The sequence below is a fragment of the Barbatula barbatula genome (genome assembly GCF_947034865.1).
Source record: "Barbatula barbatula genome assembly, chromosome: 1".
Taxonomy (NCBI): Eukaryota; Metazoa; Chordata; class Actinopteri; order Cypriniformes; family Nemacheilidae; genus Barbatula; species Barbatula barbatula.
In genome coordinates, this window is record NC_136766.1 from 27897241 (window position 1) to 27915654 (window position 18414).

The window sequence follows — 18414 nt, forward strand, 5'->3', positions numbered from 1 at the left end:
CCAAAATCAGCTAAAACATTTGAAATCCTTCCTTCCGTGATGAGTATTTTACAATAAATACTTTGAAGAGGGTCTTCTTCCAAACGTTAAGCTGAGCAGGAAACCCTAATGCAACCGTTAAAATTCATGCTTATACGTGAAAAATGGCCCCACTGATGTATGCAATAGAGCATAGGTCACTAACAGGCGGACCGCGATCCGGATCCGGACCTAGAAGCCGTCCCATACGGACCCGGACCAAAACAAAAGATTATGAATTAAAACCTGACGGGGCGCTTCTATTTTAATATGCACAGCTTTTGTAGTCTTTACGGTACTCCTTTTGTGAATGAGGAAACTCACCGACCAATTGCATGTGAGTTAAGCGATCCCACGTGATACCACTCAGCCAATAAAGTCTTTGCATTCCTGGCGGTAAACATTGGGACTGTACAGTGCAGACAGATGAGAGTTTTAGAGGCAAGTTACCAAGGAAAAGAAAGTCGGATTAAAAAGATAGCGATACATGTAGAAAACAAAGGGAGCGAAAACAGACGAATGAGATGGAGAAAGGGAGAGATACAGACGAGTGTGCCGGAGAAAGCTGAGGAAAATACGAGTGAGACGAAGAAAGCTGAGGAAAATACGAGTGAGACGGCGAAAGGGAGAGATACAGACGAGTGAGACGGAGAAAGGGAGAGATACAGACGAGTGAGACGGAGAAAGTTGACGAAAATATGAGTGAGACGGAGAAAGGGAGCGAAACAGACGAGTGAGGCAGAAAAAGGGTAACAGTTAGAGAAAATAAGGAACAAATGGCACTCTCCAAAAAAAGAAAAGTGGACAATGAAAACAGAGCATTTAATCCAGAATGGACAGACTCATTTCTGTTCATACTTCCCAATGGGAGCACTAAACCAGTGTGTCTCATATGTGCAGAAACCGTGGCACTTATTAAAAGTGGCAATGTGAAACGCCATTATGAGACAAAACATAAAGGTTTTGAACAAACGTACCCACTCAAATCTGAATTGAGATCACAGAAAGTAAGTAGTCTCAGAGCCCAATATGACCAGTCCACCAGGATCCTGAGCAACACATTCACTGCCCAACAACGTGCTCTTGAGTGTTCCCTCAGAGTTTCTTGGATTTTGGGTAAACACAAAAAGCCATTTACAGATGGAGGGGTTGTCAAAGAATGCATGAGTGCTGTAGCTGAAACACTACTTGAGGGAAAACAAAAAAATGAGCTTTGTGATAAAATAAAGCAAATTCCCATGTCAGCATCATCTGCCACAAAGAAAAGTGAAATATTAACTCAGGATGTGCTAACCCAGCTAGATGAAGCCATGCATAAGGCACCATGTGTAGGCTTAGCTGTGGATGAGTCCACTGACATATGTGACAATGCTCAGCTGTTAGTGTTTGCCAGGTTTTTCAACACAGCCCAGAAAACATTCTGTGAAGACATGTTAGGTGTCACTCCCCTTCAGACCAGTACAAGGGGAGAGGATATCTACCTGGCCATTAAGGAGATGTTAACAAAAAGAGGAATAGAGCCAAAACAAGTGGTTTCAATAACCACAGATGGAGCCCCTTCTATGATAGGGAAAGAAAAAGGAGCTGTAGCAAGACTGAAAGGGGACAATCCTGAGCTGTTATCTTACCATTGCATCATTCATCAATCTGTCCTCTGTGCCTCCCTGTCAGATGAGCATGCTGAGGTGATGAATACAATGATGAAAATGATAAATTTTCTCAGGGCATCCTCTTCCTACCAGCATCGCATGCTTAGGGAATTCCTCAGAGAAGTTGATGCCAATGCCGATGATCTTTTGCTGCACAACAATGTGAGATGGCTCAGCAAAGGCAGGGTGCTAGAGCGCTTTTGGTCCATCAGGAGGGAATTAGCATCTTTTTTGGCAGAGCTAAGCAGTCAGAAGGCAACACAGTTTTCTCTCTTTTTAGAAAATGTGAAATGGATGGATAATGTGGCCTTTTTGGTTGACATCACGTCACATCTGAATGAACTGAATTTGAGGCTACAGGGCAAGGACAATTCAATTTGTGAACTGATGACAGCTGTTCGCTCCTTACAGAGGAAACTTGAAGTGTTCAAGGAAGACCTGCAGGGAGACTGTGTACACTTCCCAGCAGTGCAGGAACAGGTTCAGGGACAGAGAGATTTGTCTTCTTTTGTTGATTTTATTGATAAGCTGATTGTAAACTTCAGCAACCGTTTTGACAGCTTCAGCTTTGGAGAGCAGCTCACCATGTTCATTCAGAACCCATTTCTGATCACAGATGTCAGGGGGTTCTCAAAGGAAGTCACACAGCACTTTAAATGGGTAAATGCTGGGTCTCTCCAGATGCAGTTGGTTGATCTCCAAGCAGATGTGGCCCTGAAAGAGCAGTTTGTAAGAACTGACCCTTCCACTTTCTGGCTCCAAATGGTCCCTGAGACTGCTTTCCCGGGTCTGAGGAAAGTAGCCCTATACATCTTGACCATGTTTGGCTCTACATACAACTGCGAGGCAGCTTTCTCCACAATGAACATAATTAAAACTAAATATCGTTCCAGGCTCACCAATGAGCACCTTCACATGTGTATGAGAATGGCCCTGACTCCATTCAAGCCCAGATTTAAAATTCTGGCAAGACAGGCTAAAGCTCAATTCTCTCACTGAGCAAAAACATGGTGGAGTGGGATATGAGGGGAAGAAAGTGATACTCTAAAACTGTTCAATTGTTAAGATCTGTTGAGATTTATTATTTGTAAAGTTGAGACTGTTGAGTCAAGATGTGAAACAGAAAAGGGGAAATTCAAACTTTTCCTCCCTTTATATTATTTTTCTGAAGTTAAGCACTTTTTTGAATTTGATTTATTTTCTCTTATTTTGACATGCAGCCCTAGTTTTATTTAGTTAATTAATGAGAGCACATTGTACATATCTACAGTCATACATATATGTTGTTCTGTTCTATGTTACGTGATAATAAATATTGTCAACAAGTTTTTGAATTGTACTGAATTAATTTGATTAGACGGCCAGTTATTGATTACATTCAGAACTACTAGGCTACTTAAATATATATACCACTAAATTGTTAGACATTATGATCTTCTGGACCTTTGCTTCAAAACATTTTCTCTAACTGGACCTTTTTTAAATTTTGTTGAATACCCCTGCAATAGAGACTTAATTAAAGACAAATTTGTTACCAATCAGATGATTCTTATGTAAGAACAGTTGTCCTAAAATGTATTTCATCCTACCAGTCAGATTGTTCTCTCAGGCACACATTAATGTTACGTCTTTTTTGCGCTGTAAAATCATACTGCGTGCTTATTTTATACTGCTACGACAATCAGGTATTTTTAAATTTTCGTTAAATCACTCCACATATTTAATACTGGTAGTTGACTGGTTATTTTGCGCTGTAATTTAATCCTACATGATTATTTTATACTGGTTGGACAATGTGACAGGGTATATTGTGTTGTAAAATCATCCTACCTGATTACTTTGTCGATGTGGTTTACATTATACAAATGTTTGCGCTGTTGTAGGAAAACCTGATAAGGTAGGACAATTCGAAAGAACAAAGGCGCCGGCGCCAATATGTCACCGTGCTTCAGACTATTACTGTCGTTTTCATCTAAAGGGGCAAAGTAAATAAAAGCCTTGCTTTCTAACTGGTTGGTTATAAGAACAGTAACGTACAGCTGCTGCTAACTCACCTTCAACATGTTAAGCACAGTGATCGGGTGATGTTTTGCCACTGCGCCTGGAAATTTCCACGGGCATGGATGTTTTGTCCAAAGTGAACAGAGGTAGTTCGTTTTGGATTTTTAGCTGTAAAATTAGGCTCACGTTTTCCCCTTTCAACTTTATCTCTCCTATTTGCGCCGCACTATCACTTATTTTGAACTCCAGTGAGCCAAGCGGAATATTTCATATACTCGACATGCGTAAGCATAGCACAAAGAGTCGTTTCCAGACTTGATGGTGCAAACTGTAAAGTGATTTCGATTGGACGTTGAATTATATCAGTCGGGAACATTTTCCAATAGTTTCCTGTTCTTTTATAATCAACTAACTACTAATTGAACATGCAAAAATGCAGACAAATTAAGAGTTTTCACCACAGACCATGCTTTGTAACTCACCCTTTAGACAATGGCACCTCATTAAAACTTTCTGTTTTTAAAGTCTTATCTATAAAGGAACAAACAAACACAATTTACATTTTGAATTTCAGATTCATTTCCCCACACTTTGAAAGTCTCTTACCAGTTTCTTTCATGCCCCGTATTTGATCTGTTTCTGATTCTATCTGTTGGGTACATTTGCCTTCAGATTCAATATGTTGGTCGGGAGAACCTAATAGAGAGGTTGATCTTATGGTAGTGCCTGGGATGTCAAGAACTGCTTCAATGTCAAGAGCTGTTTTAATTGGACCATATGAGCTTTCTGTGACCGTGTTGCTGAAAAGTATCTCATCAGTTGCAGGGAGTGGGGCTTCTGCAGAAGGTTGCAGAATGGAAGTTATTCTGTGCTCTTTTTTGGGCCTTTCTGAGCAAGAGAAACCATAGTTTTGTGCGTTATCAGGGCAGATAGGTGCAAGTAAGACCATTGTTTGTAAATATTCTCCATATTGATTTGTAATACCAAAAGACAACATAGGTCTTTCTTTGAGTGCTTCAACCCACATACATTTCAGAGATGACCAAATACTAACTTGAGATTCCTGTATAGATACAGGGCTTACTGAAGGAATGCCTTCTTTGAAAGAAATCCATGGGCAAGAATGCAAAAGCATGACTATGTCTGGTTCTTTATTTAGATAGAAACCCTCCAGTTTAACATATGGTAAAGAGGGGAAACCTTGTATGCAAGCTTCTCTTGGGCAAATTGGCACCAGGGAAAACATTTCCTGCAAAATACATCTGTCAATTTGTTTAAATGGCAAATCAACAGAAAACTGGAAATGTAATTCAGGTTTTGTTTTCAGTGGCTTTAGCAAAATTGACTTTTCACCATTAAGCCACAATCTTGTGTCTATTCTCTCACTTGATGAAAATCCAATGATATTTGACATCTTTGGGACACACTGATGAAGATTAATCATTTTGCGAGGTAGCTTAGCAATGTGCTCTGGTGCATATGGAAAACCTGGTATACGAGTTTGTAATGGACAGGTTGGAGCTAAGTGAAACGCTATTTTTGATAAGACATTGATCCAATCTAGTCTTTCAACAAGAGCGACACACTTCTTTTTAGGAGGTATAATGTCCATTGTTTTCTTGTCAGCTGATCTGTGTAAATACTCTGATTCCGCTTTTGAAGAAAATCCAACAATTTTAGACTTCTGTGGGCAAGTTTGAAGGATGCATACACGGAGCATTATTGGCTTGGGCACAGATGGGAAACCTGGGACACAGACCACAGATGGACATGTTGATGCCAAAGCAAACATTCCATAATTGTTTTTTGTACATTTTGTGTCGATGTCCACAACAACAGGAAGTTTTGATTGGTTTGAACACATTTTTCCTGTACGTATAGGCCATTCAGATGTGTTAGGTGTCTGGATGCTTTGACAGCCAGCTATATAGGAAATCATTGGGTAAGAGGGATACATGTTTTGCATTCTTGGTTCCATTTCTTTTATAGGATGTGGTCTAGAAGGAAATCCTGGAATGGATAATGCTTGTAGACATGTTGGTGTCATTGCTATAAACTTTGAGTGATTTTTACCAGTGTCCAAAATACCGGCTGGTATATTTTTCAATAATCCACAAAAGATTACAGACTTTTCAGATATCCACTTATTGCCTGGAAGATCCCTTAAAGATGGACACCCACAGATTTTAGAAAACAGTGGACAAGATGGAAGAATCTCTAAGATGCTTGCCTCTATTTGAGCTACAGGGATGGAATCCATTATTTGTGCAGCCCTTTGAGATTGCAAGTTTAATGTTTCATGAGGTGTTTTATTTTCACCATTCCATTTTATCTCAGCAACTGCAGACTCTTTTGGATAAGTAGATAAAAAACATTGCTGACTTGACTCTTCACATGGCTGAATATTTATTTCTTTGCTGTTTGATGCAGAAGGGAAACCAGAAATAAGAGCTAAATGTGGACAGGATGGGACCATGGCCACAATCATTGCAGGGACCTCAGAAAACACAACTGTAATTTCAGTCTTTAAAATTGGCTTTGGTACGGTGGATTCTTCCAAAAATGATGTTTTTATGCTATGCCACTGTCCATGATGCTTGTACTCTGGATCTATAAACTTTGAAGGTGTGCCAATCACAATCGACATCTCTGGGCAAGATGGACATAATTTAATCCTGAAATGTGTTCCAAAATCTTTGGCTCTCTTAGCCGATGCAAAGCCAGGAATTTTTGATTTATTTTGACATGAGTACAGAAGAGGTAGCCCTGAGAGGGATTTTTCCATGTACGGCATTAACAAAATACTTTTTGTAGATTTATGTTTTGGTGTTTTCTCCCAAATTACGTGCACATCAATCGGCCATTTGATGGTGTATGTTTCATATTGACTAGAAAGACATGTGACTGGACATCCAAAAATCTCAGAGAACATTGGACACGTTGGAAGAAGATCTGTCATGTTTGGTACACATCCTTGCTGCACCCCTGTTTGATATTTAACTGTATAAAGCACCAGACTATCAGCAGTGCTTTCTTCTTTCTTTAGTTCATAAGTGAGCTGGTTTGAACTTTTGTTTGATGTCTGTAATAAACCCTTATCCACCTCATCATTTTCAGCCAGAGTGTCTCTGTAATTCTTTTCACATGTGGAAGAAGATGGGATCTGAGCACTTACACATTTAAATCTGAGGATAAAAAGCACATTATTACATAATGTGAGGTTGTACAACAAAAAAGATGGCACTCTACTGCATGCTTCATTCCATCAGATATTTGATTGTTTAAATGCATGTGTCCTTCTCAACAGTTTGTTCATGCACTATATGAACCTGCTGATAGTGAGCACCAATGAGCATGTCAACTCTGCAGTTCTTCTCCCATGCCATGAGCTTTTACACTATTATGAATTTATTACCTCAAGAGAATAAGATAGCACAAATGTTAGATGCAGATTTAAAGGGAATTCGATGCAGTTAAGCCGAAACAAAGCAATTCATTCCCAGGTTCACATTGCCTTATGCTTTCTAGCAAAACTCACCTCTCCTCAACATTTAGTAATAGTGGCATGACTGATACGGAATGCCACATTCTGCAATATCTTTTCCTGGAAACAGGTGTAATTGGATTTTTTTAATACATTTTCCACCGATTGCAGTATGAGAAATGCAAAGTTTTTATGTAACAAACACGGTCTTAAACCTACCCCCTCTCAATAAGTCGCCTTTGTCCTTCCTTGCAAATTGAAAATACCATATTCTCATTGGTCTTCTCTTGGTCAGCCTTGTTTGGAATAGGGAGGTCTGTTTTAACATCTATCAGACCAACCAGAGTTTCTTGTTTATAGCAAACAACTTGTGCTGCATGTAAGCTGCTGTATGTGGATGGAAATCCAGGCACACTTGACTCGCTTGCACAAGATGGCAGTGTAGCCATATGGAAATGTGGTTGGTCCGTGTTAAATGATGAAGCACCTTCCATTTTTGACTCAACCTTTGAGATTCTCTTGTACGAAGGTGAGATGATCTCCCCATGAGGCCATGCAGCTGAAGAATCTATAGTCGTTTTTCCCAGGTTTACTGATGGAATGCCTAATATTTTTGTAGAATGTGGACAATATGCGATAGAAGAGATCATACTTGTTGAGATACTTTTGTTAAGCTCTGGGCCTGATGGGAAGCCAGGCAATTTAGCACTGGTTGCACAAGATGGTCCTATGGCTAGCATATCTCTTTTGATTACTTCATCCTTGATTTCTTTGAACCGGGGTAGAACAGAATGTATGTGATGATACAACTTTCCCTTCAGTTGTTTATCCCCTAATTGTGTTGCTTTTACAAACAAGTGACTTTCTGCTTTGGATATATTGCCTGATAACATCCCAGCTACTATTGAAACTGTGGGACAAGAATAGGACAGATTAACCATTAATGGATCCTTTTGTGCAGATGGACACCCAGCTTTAGCTGCACAACTTGGCAACACAGAATGCATTCCTTTAAAACAAGCAAATTTCAACTCCTCTGGTGGGTACATTGGCTTTTCTAATAAACACTTTCTAACCAAAATGACCTTGTCATTTCTAGAGAAAATATTTACCATAGCCTCATCAGTTTTGCTTAAGTTTAAAGAGGGAATGCCTGAGGCTTTAGATTTCAGCGGGCAAGCTGATTGAGTACCAGACATTATTTGTGTTTCAGACGTAAGCCATGGAGCAGAGGGAAATCCAGGAATTCTTGCTTGTCTTGAGCAAGATGGTGTCAATAATGCTGTACTGTTCTTGGCATTTGTATCTTGTTTAAATTTGAACGGAACAGGACATTGATAAATTGAATGACATGCTGGTTTCTTAATCCAGAATGGTTTAATGTTCTCCATATTTTGATTCTTATAAGCAATTATTTTATTGTTTGATGGACACATATCAGCAATGTTTTGAGTGGTACTATAGTATTTTGCAGAGTGAAATCCAGAAATGTAGGACACTTTTGGACAACATGGAAAAATACTGACCATACTTGCTGTACTTTGTTTTGGAGCACATGAAAATCGTGGTATCTTGGATGCTGCAGAACATGACAATCTCAATGAAGCCATATTTTCAGTAGTTTCTAAATCCCCCTTCATTGAAGACATTAGCAAACTGTGCTCCTTACTTTTCCCAAAATGTCTATCCCATAATACCACATTTTCTTTGCTCCAGCCTTTATTTGACCAAATAATTGGATGTCTTGAAGATGAACTTGAGTCTAGAGAGACTTTGGGACAGGTCCAAAGCAGATGAATCATATTTCCGGACTGTTCCATATGATATAGCAATGAGGGAAATCCTGGGATGTTGGCAGTTCTTGGACATGCCAACTGTAGTAACATCAGGTTATTTGCTGTGTTAGTGTCATAAAATGCCCATTGCACAGGTTCTCTTGGTTTGTTTTTCTTTATACACATGTTCTGTATTTGCTCAGACTTGACCCAAGACCAATTAACCATTTTCTCTGGAAAAGCTGTAGATGCCATCCCTGGAACCAAAGTAGTTTTTGGAGAAGCTGGAAGAAGATACATCATACTGGGCACAGATGGAAGACTACTGACATCTTCAACGCATCTTGCCACAAGCGCAACACTTTTCATAGCCTCTTCCTCTGTATTATTTTTCTTAACTGATGGGAAAATGCCAACTTCCTGGTTAATCAGCGCCCTCACAAAAAACAAGTCTCCCTTGTGATTCTTAGCTGTATCATCACCCAATCCAGATGTTGTCCAAGGAGAATTGGACATGACTTTGGTGCTGAGGAACATTAGAACACAGACCAGTGAAAATATGTCAAACGAATATGTTTATAAGAAACAAATGGACAACATTACATACAATATTAATTGTATTACTATATTAATATAGCATAACCAGCTTAAAATGTAAACATTGGAGTCAACATCCAGTCATACGTGTATGCTAGCGCATGCATGTAGTTGTTTGCTGAAACCTTTAAAAGTGAACACCATTTGACTGTGTGCTAACGCTTGGGATCCTACTCTTTTGAAGAGGGTTGCAGGGAGAAAATGTGTTCCCTGTCTGACATTTTGTCGATGGACGCTAGGGAATTGCCATTGAGAACCTATCATTTGTGATCATAAAAGGCCAATGAATATTGGCAAATGAAATGTATTTGCCATTCTCCGCCACATTACAAACAGGTATGAAAAGGAAGAGCTTTTGTTCTTCAGAACCTGCACAGCGTACTTTTTGTGTGGAGCAATTTTCACCTGTGACTGTTACTGACTGTTTGGATATATAAACATAAACATGGTTCATCTGAAAATATGCACATTGTTACACAGACCCTATTTAAAATAAGGTGTATGGTGATTTTGTCTTTAAGGTGTATGATGATTTTGTCAGACGATATTGCGGTTATAACTAAGGATCTACAAAAGAAAATATGCACACGAGGATGCCGTAAATATGCACTTTTGTGAGCTGTATTAAAATACATAGTCCAAATAGAAGCAAAACGGATCTGAAGTGCCAACGCAAATACGAAGCAATGACATCATGAATATGTTAATTACCGCATGACATCATCCATAACCACAGTCCCACAATATCCTGTTGGAAGCACTGTGTAAGGCAACTCCAACATGCACGCAGAAATAAACTAAATGTGAAAAATGTTCAGATTGCAGTGCACTGCACACAGAAAAACACATTGTACATTATACATGTTATTACACGTTTATGGCTCCAAAAGTATTTGGTTTGTCAAAGAACACAATGGTCAATGTAATGCATTCCTTTACTGAAAGTATTTACATGATTCAGAGAGGCACACACGTGTTAGTGTTCAGTTTTAATCATTAGTGTCGTGTGAACTCTACAGTCAAACACTGTAGTAGCTAAACACAAGTGGTTGATCACGGACTAAGGTGCAACAGTCATTTATTCTCTCCAGTGAAGCGGTTGGCATAATAGGCCAATAAATCATTCTGGCAGCATCATTCAATTATCTGGAGATGGCTTACCCTTTTGCAGGCCTCACAATCTCAAGTCCAAAAACCGGTTGTTGCTTCTCAGTACTGATGTTTGGTCTTTGGTTGGCTCTGATTTTGCCATGGTTAGGTTCATGGTTTTGCGGATTAGTGTCTGCATCCTCTTTGCCTATAAAGTATACAGAAAGGTCACACAAAATAACAAGTAGAAACCTGCAAGAGTTTAGAAATGAAAGATAAAAGAAGACAGTATATTGAAAAAGTTACGTGAAGGTTGGATATAAAGATATACTCACCAGTACATACTGTATTTGGATATTCCTCCTCTGTTAATACACTTAATTGTCTGTTTTTCTCTGAAACAGAAAATAAATTGCACACAGAGGTAAGATATTGGTCAGCAGATCGGACCCCGCACAAGGATTAGGCCAGAAACCAGAGCTGCGAAAGCTGTTCTGTGTAATCCGGTGATACGGTCAAGAATAAAGATAAATTTATGTTAAAAATAAAAAAGATTTATGTTAAAAAAGATCTCGAAATATGACCCCTTTAAGTGCTTCAAAACTATTTTTATATGAGTGGTTATGTGTGGAACCATCTATAGTCTTCCAGAAACCTCAATAACATTTTCAGTTCTAAAGTTCTGGAGTCACCTTTTCACTACACTGGTACTTCGAAATGCTTTGCTGGTTATTATAGGAACTCAAATTAAAAAAAAAAGTATTTTGAGATCTGTAAACATGTAAGTAGTTCCTGAAGAATCTCTCTTGCACAAGACAGCATCTAGAGGAATCCAAATATTTCTGCATGAAATATGGATTTTTTGTGTCTGTACAGTGACAGTGGTGCTTTTGGCCCATTGTCACAGCGTCAATGCATGTGGTATGTACGTTGATCCAACTTTTTCTAGCTCTTTGCAGACCCACACATTAGAAAAGCATTTCTAAAGCATATGGAGAAGTCAGTACACAAATAGCTCTCACTGTACTTTGATGTCTGTATCTGGTATGATGTACAAGTGCTCTCCAGTGACATCATCACGGAATTTCAAATATCAAAATAATAGATCTTTCCTCAACACAACTACCTCTTTGTATGTCTTTCTCATAGACGTATGTAAAGTCAAAATATATCAATAAATATCATTATACTATTTATATATATGTATTCCCATGACACTTCCAATTGCAATGCATTATTTTTTATAAAATACCAGGAACTGTTATGTTTTGTTTATAGTTACCATTGTAATCCAATTTGTGATGTGCTAAATTATTAAATGTAATGTTTTGTGAGATGTTATCTAAATCCCTCTTTTTCATCTCAAAGTCTTTTTCCAGGGACACTCAAGGCCAAAAGACCCAGCTCCAGCCCAGCCTGATGCTCATCCTTATATCCCCTGGTACACCACCAAACGCACTATAGAAATGATTTTAACGGACTACATGGATCCTCATGCAACCTGGTAAAAGTAGCATCTGTTATGGAACTGAAGGAGAACCCAAGTGCAGGCAGCGGATGCAAGGGGTAACAAATAGACTTTAATATATATATACAGAAAACAAAAACCCACGAGGGGGTAAAAAGACAGTACACAATAACTAACACTATGAACTGAAAACTAAACACTCAACTAGAACTCAACTAAAAAAAACACTAATGCTAGACAAACACTCACAAAGACTACAATAAACTTAAACACTTCTCAGGACAAGGCTTATAGGCAAGACACCGATGCTACTAGGACGGGGTAACAAGTACAGCGGGGTAACACATACAACGAACAAGCACAAGACAATAGACAAGAGGGCATTAAATAGGGAGACTAACAAAGGAGATAACAATGGGCAGGTGTGGGTAATGAGACACAGGAGGAAAGCAATACTAGGAACGAGAGGGGCGGGGCCAATGACGAGACTGGAGAGAACACATATCATGTCCTGATTGACAATAATATGTTTCTCTCCACATAAAACACGTAGGTCTGTCATGATTCTGCCCCTAGACCAGAAAACCAAGACAAGATTAGGCAGAATCATGACAGCAACCCCATTTGGAGAAGACAGCATTGTGTTTTTCTTGATATGAAGGATTCGCTTGCTGGCAAATAATAACATTACCATGGTTGTAGGCCTTGCCACAAGATAATACTTTTTTGATGGACTTTCAGAATAAGAGCATCAAGTTATCTCCAGCTATCTTGAGTTATTATTAATCTCAAATTTGCAAGCCTCCTGTAGCTCAGTGGTAAGAGCATGGCATTAACAAACACCAAGGCTGTGGGTTAAATCCCAGAGGATTGCACATACTTGGAAACAAATGTATAGTATCAGAATATATATTTTTTAATTATTATTTTTTGACTGAAGTTTTCTAATCGTATTTGCTGTCACACATACACTCACCTAAAGGATCATTAGGAACACCATACTAATACTGTGTTTGACTACCTTTCGCCTTCAGAACTGCCTTAATATTACGTGGCATTGATTCAACAAGGTGCTGAAGGCATTCTTTAGAAATGTTGGCCTATATTTATAAGATAGCATCTTGCAGTCGATGGAGATTTGTGGGATGCACATCCAGGGCACGAAGCTCCCGTTCCACCACATCCCAAAGATGCTCTATTGGGTTGAGATATGGGGACTGTGGGGGCCATTTTAGTACAGTGAATTCATTGTCATGTTCAAGAAACCAATTTGAAATTATTCGAGCTTTGTGACATGGTGCATTCTCCTGCTGGATGTAGCCATCAGAGGATGGGTACTGGTGGTCATAAAGGGATGGACATGGTCAGAAACAATGCACAGGTAGGCCGTGGCATTTAAACATTGTGTGTGTTGTGGCTTCACAAATGCTTTGCTGCATACCTTGGTTGTAACGAGTGGATATTTCAGTCAAAGTTGCTCTTTTATCAGCTTGAATCAGTCGGCCCATTCTCCTCTGACCTCTAGCATCAACAAAGCATTTTCGCCCACAGGACTGCCGCATACTGGATGTTTTTCCCTTTTCACACCATTCTTTGCAAAACCCTAGAAATGGTTGTGCGTGAAAATCCCAGTAACTGAGCAGATTGTGAAATACTCAGACAGGCCCGTCTGGCACCAACAACCATGCCACTCCTCAAATTAACTTAAATCACCTTTCCTTCCCATTCTGACATTCAGTTCTGAGTTTAGGAGATTTTCTTAACCAGGACCACACCCCTAAATGCATTATAGCAACTGCCATGTGATTGGTTGGTTAGATAATTGCATTAATGAGAAATTGAACAGGTGTTCCTAATAATCCTTTAGGTGAGTGTAATGTGAATATACTTAGGTGCTTTCAGAAACTTAGAATATAGATTAATTTGTACTTGTAGCATGTTGATTAGCTAGGATATATTGTGTTCCACAGAGAGAAGAAAATTATATACATTTACAACATATATACATATAACATCGGGTAAGTAAATGAAAATCATTCTGGGTAAGCTGAAAGGTGTAGATCATTCTTACAGTGAGGTTTAGAAACACCTTTTAACAGTTACCATGCTACACCACATAAACTAGCACAGCCCTTTCATGTTCCTCTTAAAGAATTCTTTTTATAAAAAATGAAAATGTTTTTTTTCAGAAACAAAAGCTTTTTGGGGTGTTATTTTGGATTTTCTGGTTACCTGAAAAAAGCCATCCTGATAAATTTAAAACCTAAATACATGCTAACATGCTAATAGTTTGTTTGCTACCTGATTCAGAGACAACAGGTGGATGTACCACAGGACCAACATCAGGAGAAGAACAAAGCAGAGAGTCCAAAACAGCAGGACGAACAGATGACAGGAAAGCAAATGAAGAACTAGATGGCATAGCAGATGCAATGGAGCTAAAAGTAAATGATGTGGTAAGAGGAGATATGCTGATAGATAATACTGTTTGAGAGAGAGAGTTACAAGCAGAATCGGCATTAAGTTTCTTAGGGGATGCAGTGACAATGGAAGATGTTGTTGGGTTGGTAGTAACAGACACAGTTTTTACTGTTTGGAGGTACACAGAAGGAGGAGACTGCACATGGGATGATGTTAAAGCAGGAAGAGGGGCAGGCATAGGTGAAGAGTTTTGCGAAAGGGGAAAGGTGGTAGCTGAAGCTTGATGGCACATTGACTGCAGGTCCTGCACAGAGTTAATATATTCCGAGGTAGGCAGAGCAGGACACAGAGTAGGTTTCAGTTTGGGAGACCTCCACTCTTTTTGCCAGGATGCTGAAACAAAGCATGGGAAATAATGAAAGTTGATGAATGAAGGCATGGGAGTAAAAAACAGGAAAGACAGAAATTAAATAGAAGATAGAAAAGTATGTTATCAGACTGACTAAAAAGACATAAAACGTGCAGTTCCCTTTCTGTTAAAAGTCTCTCCATGTTGTGTTGATAGAATGGGGTTTGAACTTGAGAAACTATGCTCTCTGAGAGGAATTTCAAAAGACCAATGAACTTGGCTAATGGTATACACATGCCAATTTCCATCCTTTGCATACGGGTATAAAAAAAGATGGCGTGCACATTCAATCAGATTCTGATTCTGTTTTCTTCTGAACCTACAAGGTATTTTGCATGCTGAGCAACTTTTTCTCTCAGAGTACAATTACTGCTGTTCCTTATTCTTCTACTGAGTGCCCCTGTCTAGCTTCTGGATTGTGGCTGATACCATCTCCCAGGACAGGGCCCCCACCACTAGGCGATTCAGTTTTATGCACAATTGGAGTAATTCTCTATTCAAATATGCTTAAAACAGTATCAACACATCAAACACTGCACTGCAAGTCGTGAACACACACACCCGGGGCAGTGGGCAGCTATCACTGCAGCGCCGCAGGGTTAGGTGCCTTGCTCAAGGGCACGTCAGTCACTTCTTGCTGGCTTTGAGAATCGAATGAATCTAACTCTCTTATCACTAGGCCACAACTGCAACCATACGGATTTAAAGCATTCGTCTTGACATAATAATTTATTTTACCCGGTTTATACAATTTCTGTATAATATAATAGATAGAAATGACCAGATTCATTAAACAAATGACCAGTGTCCAGGTTATCTGGAGACCAGTAAACCACGTCGCTACAATGTTCTCCATGGGATTAATTCACAACATTATTTGAGGACGTGGCTCCTACGTGCTAGAGACAAGGCGGCCCACCGCCTGTGATGGCCAATGGTAAGAGTGTCTCACATGCACTAGAAGGTTACAATTCGTGGAAGGGCTCACTGGCAATTCGCCCAGGCCAGTCGTTGTCGATCCGCTGAAAGTCATGACGCGGCTTATCGCTGTGGCATTTCGTATAGTGACCCCATTCTGTGGATTCAACATAGAGAGAATGACAGAAAGAGAAAGTAGTGTCCCTCATGCCACAACGCTTTGCCATCTACTTTAGGGACTTGGATACGACTCCCAGATTCCTCAGCACCAAGCTGAATGAATGTCCACGCCTTCTTCCTTTTTACCCGTATGCATGGGGCGGAGACTGGCAAAGTTCATTGGCCTTTTACAATTGCCTTGGAGAAGACAATGCTTCGTTCCATCCACCAGGGAACAGAATTTACCGTCGTAACAAAGACGTTTTCAAGGATATATGGGTAAAATATGTACCTGCTTATTGAAAATTTCTGTAGTTTATATAGCAGTCATGAGCAACCATTGTCTATGAATAATTACTATTTTCAACGCCAAATAATAATTTAAAGCCATTACTAAAAGTTAGCTCTTCTATATATGTAGCTTCTGAAAGAAATATCTTAAATGTTTAAGCTAAACGGAGACAATCTTTCAGTTTTTCAGAAGTCAAGTCAAGTCAGCTTGATTTATATAGCAATATTTAATATATTTACAATTTTCATTGTTACAAAGCAGCTGTACAAGACAATATTGACTACAAGCAAAACATAAAAGGTTATGCAAGTCAAAACCGCCTATAAATTCCTATATGCAGTGTTAATTAGATAAGACTAAAATTCTAGCAGCCCCCTGGCCAGGCAAACTGTGGCGAGGAACCCAAAACTCCATTAGAGGAGAACAAAACCTCAGAGGGAAACCAGGCCTTACCAGGGTATTCTAGTTCCACTCTGGCAAAAGCTGCAGCCTCTGCACAAGCTCAACAGCGCTTGCACAACAATGAAAAATAAAAGCAAATTTGATGAAGATTATCATTAATAATCTAATAGCGGCTAAAGTTTTGTAGAGTCGCCACGTCCTTTGTCCAGCTCTATCATCACAGCATTTGTCAGGTCTGGGTATACATTGCGCCCTACCCGCTCTGGTAATCTTGGACTGCGTCCTGCCCACTCTAGTAACCTTGGACTGTGTCCTGCCCACTCTAGTAACCTTGGAACAATGAGACAAGACTTGCTGAGAGTAGAGTACTGTTCTGCACTCTTTGATGCAAGAAATGCATCCGTTGTTATTGGAAGTGCTCATGGTTCGGTTGATCTAACTAGTGCAGCCTAAATCTTCGGAATATATATATTATGATAGTGTAGTGTATGCAAGATTAAAAAGATGCGTCTTTAGTCCAGATTTAAACTGACAGAGTTTGTCTGCCTCCTGGACAGTGCGGGGAAGACTATTCCAAAGTTTAGGTGCTAAAAGGGATCTGCCGCCTGCACTTGATTTTGAAATACTAGCTATTACCAACTGACCTGACGCCTGAGAGAGTAGTGCACGTGAAGGACTGTAATACGTGAGACTGTAATACGGAACATATTTGAGTTGAGACTACTTTTTCCAGAACTTTAGATAAGAAAGGTAGATTTGAAATAGGTCTGTAGTTAACTAGTTCTCCAGGGTCGAGATGTTTTTTTTTTGACAAGGTGCCTTATAACAGCCACCTTATATGCTTTAGGCACATGTCCTAGTGTCAGAGATGAGTTAATAATGCTTAGTAGAGGCCTCTACTTAATCTATGATTTCTGGGAGCATCTCTTTCATAGCTTGCATTTAGTTGATTTAGATGATCTAATGATTTTAGAAAGTTCATTGTGATCTATAGTAGAAAATAAATCGCAATTTCTCCTTAGGGGCGTTGTAGTTAGTCGTTTGCTCAGCGGGTTTCACTTCTGTTTGCATAGTTATAATTTTTTCTCTAATATACAGAATCAGAAGTCGCTGACGATTTATTTTTGGTTAATTTAGCCACTGTATCAAATAAAGAACTAGGGTTATGCTGGTTTTCTTCTATTAGTGATGAAAGGTAGGCGGATCTACACGTTTAGGGCTTTCCTGTATTTCCTGTATTTTCTAATACTATCCTTCCATGCTGTACGAAATACCTCTAATTTAGTTTAAAATCTCATTTTTCGTGCCGCTTAAGAGCCTGAGTGTGTTCATTATTCCACAGTGTCGGGCTGTCATTTTTAATCTTCTTTAAGCGCAGAGGAGCAACTATGTCTAGCCTTTCCGAGAAGGTGGCGTTAAAATTTTCAATGACAAAGTAAAGATCTTCAACGTTACTAAATATACAAATACTAAATTAGTATTTGTATATAATTCTTAAAGTCTCCCTGTGGTTAAAATAACATTTGTAATGTTGTTTAATGTGTGAGGGGTCAGGATCCAACGCGTCTGAGTGTTGTCCCCCCAAAATCGTTAAAACCATGCTGTGCATTGTAAAGTGGCTTATATATCCATACCCCTTAATTTTTGTTAAAATCTGTGTCAAACTACTTTGAATGTACTGTTTTTTTAACACAAGTCTACGCACCATAGACCATATTGACAAAACAAAAAA

General features: G+C 39.2%; 1 protein-coding gene across 1 annotated transcript in view; it reads right to left on the reverse strand.

Moving 5' to 3' along the window:
• Window positions 1-18414, reverse strand: part of ehbp1l1a (EH domain binding protein 1-like 1a) — a 90514-nt gene that overhangs the window by 36109 nt on the left and 35991 nt on the right. Inside the window, exons 7-8 of the mRNA XM_079468137.1 lie at window positions 10949-11008; window positions 10686-10821 (exon numbers count right to left, since the gene is read on the reverse strand). Coding sequence (XP_079324263.1) covers window positions 10686-10821; window positions 10949-11008 — 196 coding nt within the window. The remainder of the gene's footprint in view (window positions 1-10685; window positions 10822-10948; window positions 11009-18414) is intronic.